This window comes from Aegilops tauschii, chromosome 1, assembly GCF_002575655.3.
Source record: "Aegilops tauschii subsp. strangulata cultivar AL8/78 chromosome 1, Aet v6.0, whole genome shotgun sequence".
Taxonomy (NCBI): Eukaryota; Viridiplantae; Streptophyta; class Magnoliopsida; order Poales; family Poaceae; genus Aegilops; species Aegilops tauschii.
Genome location: NC_053035.3, coordinates 385440090 through 385443118, shown reverse-complemented (window position 1 = coordinate 385443118; position 3029 = coordinate 385440090). Strand labels below are relative to the sequence as shown.

General features: G+C 50.9%; 1 protein-coding gene across 1 annotated transcript; it reads right to left on the bottom strand.

Annotated features, from left to right (window-relative positions):
- Nucleotides 1–387: 387 nt before the first annotated feature.
- LOC109784099 (putative F-box protein At1g19160) lies at nt 388–2576 on the bottom strand. Its single transcript, XM_020342698.4, has 2 exons — nt 1571–2576; nt 388–1225 (listed from the first exon to the last, which is right to left on the bottom strand). The coding sequence occupies exons 1-2, from the start codon at nt 2305–2307 to the stop codon at nt 562–564; spliced, it is 1401 nt and encodes a 466-aa protein (XP_020198287.1). The 5' UTR covers nt 2308–2576; the 3' UTR covers nt 388–561.
- Nucleotides 2577–3029: the final 453 nt, after the last annotated feature.

Below are 3029 nucleotides of genomic sequence, written 5' to 3'. Positions count from 1 at the left end.
GCCGCGGCGAGAGCTGGAGCGGGAGGCGGCGGAGAGCCGGCGCTCAGCACGGCAGGAGCGGCGGCCGCCGCCGCGACCGACGCGGATGCGGGCCGAGGACGCGGGTCAGGGCGATCGCGGGAACAAACTGCTCAAATGTGACCTAGGCAATCAATAAACAAGTTCCATCCTTCAGCAATGGAGGCAAGTGGATGCCACATACTTGTAAATTTAGACGCAGACTAGAGGGATGTTATGGAAAAAAATGATGATTAACTCAAGAAATCTAACTAAGAAACTAACCTGTGAGCCAATAGAATTTCTAAACAATCCCACAGCAACAAGCCAATCCTATTCTTTGAGCCAAGATGACTAGCCTGCTGAATTATATATGGATACACCAATCAGTTCACAAACGAAATTTTGCTGGAGCATAACACTGCTTACAAGCCCTTCGACAATTCAGGTTGTAAACAAGTTTGTCTTGTCAAGGTAGCAGACATTAAAACAACAGGGACTCAAAACACAAGTACGACATAAGTCTTAAGGACTCAAACTGTTTGAAACAAATAAGCTGGCTAGCTAGCCTGCAACATGGGCTTCCAATTTGTTTTCTGGGAAATCTGCTATCAAACAAGGTGTGTACAGAAAAGACTTATATATGCCTCTCGCGTGCCCAGCGTCGTAGTCATTGGGCCATATATTACCCAAATCCTGCACTATTGAGGTATTCAGATGATAGGCCACTGCTCTTCTTAGCGAAAGAAGATTCAAGAAGATGACTTCTTTGTAAGGATGAAATCCAAGAAAACAAACATAGGGTAAGTAGCTCTCTACGACCTCAGACTCATTGTCACCTATATTATCGTTGTCGGAATCCCATTCGACTTCACTCTTCACAAAAGAATTGTTGCTGTGATCTTCATCCATGTTAACATCATTTAAATCCTGTTGACCATAGTGTTCAACATTGATAGCATCCTGTAAACTCCAGGGTCCCTCCTTTTCCCCACAATGCCACATTACACGTGATAAACTCTGGTCAAGGTCAATGTGATGCTTCAACGCCCACTCCATCGTACCACATGAATCGTCAAGGATCCAAACACGAAGGTTGGTCCGATCACGAAATGTTGCACAACATAACCCTTCCCTTGACCGTCCTAGATGAAGCTTATAATATTCTGATTCCTCAATATCTGTTGGTATTTTAATCACCCGATACTTATTATTTGACAAGGATATTCTGCAAAACATGAAACCATCAACAATACATTTAACATTGGTGGAATTGCTTAATCTTTTAAGAGGAAAAGCAGGGCAAGAAAGATGCAGATGGACGCAACTACACGTGGAAACATGAACTCACAGAGAAAATATGTTTAAAGGTCATATTGTATCCAAATATCAAACATAGAGCAATGATATATTTACTGTTACAAATATATAACAGGGTCGATTCACAAAATAAATAAATATAACAGGCTCATGGAGTAGACATCCGCGTTACAAATACATACACATGAGCAGATGACTAAATTCAGAAATCATTGCATTGCAGTAACACAACTGAATTGCATGTGGTGCTTACCTCATAACAGTGAAACCACCGTTGCACTGCACAAATAACATGCCGTGCCAATAAGTGCTGCAGCTATCTGACGTCCGGTGCAACACCTCGTCGGAAGCCATCCCTGCGGCCTCGCCTTCCCGGAGAAACGCCCTCTGTTCCCACTGCCCGGTGCGTGATGAAAACAAGCACAACACCCATGTGGATGCTGGCCATTCCTTGGACGGCTCGGGCTGGTCCCTCTCCTCTGCAAGAGGCGTTTGAGGGACGAGCAATATCTCGTAGTGCAGTGACTCGGTGGGATCAAACGCAAGGTGCGGCTCGACGAACCCCCCCTCCCTCTCCGTCTCCGGGGGCGGGGGCAAGCGTGCCCGCCACTGCGTCGCGGGGTTGGCCACTTGGAGCCCTAGCCTGTCTCGGTAAAGCAGGAGCCCATTACAGTGACCCTCGATGTGAGTATAGGTCCACTGGTAGGGGTCGGGGCGAAGACGATGGAAGTTGAGCTTGCCCAAGATATCATCCGGCTCCATGGAGGGGTGAGAGAGGAAACCCGGGTAAGAGGCCTCGTTATACTCGAGGAAGATGCCACGCACCGAGTGCGGCAGGAGCTCCGGGAGCAGCAGCCGGCGGCCATCGACGATGGAGCGCCACGCCTTGCAGACGCACCGCGAGGTGGCGAGGCTGCGCGGCGGGAGGCGGCGGAGGATTTCCGCGAGGGCGTCCTCGGGCAGCGCCACGCCCATCGGATCGCCTTCCATCCCGATCCGGCGACCAAGCCGGTGATGTGTCCTCCGGAACGACGCGCTCGTTGAGATCGCCGAGGGCTTCGATTCGGTCGGGATCTCGGATCAGGTGAGATCAAGCAGGCGGAGGTTGTTCATCGATGCCGAGATGGACCGAGGGTTTGGGTAGCAGGATGGAGAGGATTTTCAGATCTGGGATTTAGCTTCGCCGGAACGATGACCGTCGTCGTGAGAGCCTATAAACTTCGCGCTTAAGCATTGACGGTCGGTGTGTGCGCGTCGGCAGATGTCCGTGTCGGGCCGCCCTGGTGTCGAGGGGCCCAACACGCGGCCCCAACCGCAACTTGTTCGTGGTGGACAAAGAAAAAAAAACACATGCAAAAGCAAAATAAGACATTTAAACTTAGCTAAAAAACTTTAAAACATCATTAAAAGTCCGCCGTCCTCACGGCCCAATCACAACACTTGGTTTAATTAAACATAAAACGAAAAAAACAAGCAAAAGATAAATGCGGGCGCCCCGCGCACCACAGAAGACCTCGCCATCGCCAGATGCCGTCACGGCCGCCGTCTTCAGGCGCCACCATCCTCGTCGTCGCTCGTGAGGTCGATGTAGGGTGGGGGCGTCCAGAGGTGTGGCGGCGGCCCCTAGTTTGGGCCAGGGGCGTACTGTGCAGGCGGCGGAGGAGGTCGGGGGTGGCGACCACGGCGCCAGCGCACGCTCCTGCTTGACCTCC

Coding starts and splice junctions, on each gene's coding strand:
- LOC109784099 (XM_020342698.4), bottom strand. CDS start 2,307: ATGGAAGGCGATCCGATGGGCGTGGCGCTGCCCGAGGACGCCCTCGCG. Junction 1,226..1,570: donor GGTGGTTTCACTGTTATGAG/GTAAGCACCACA, acceptor CATGTTTTGCAG/AATATCCTTGTCAAATAATA.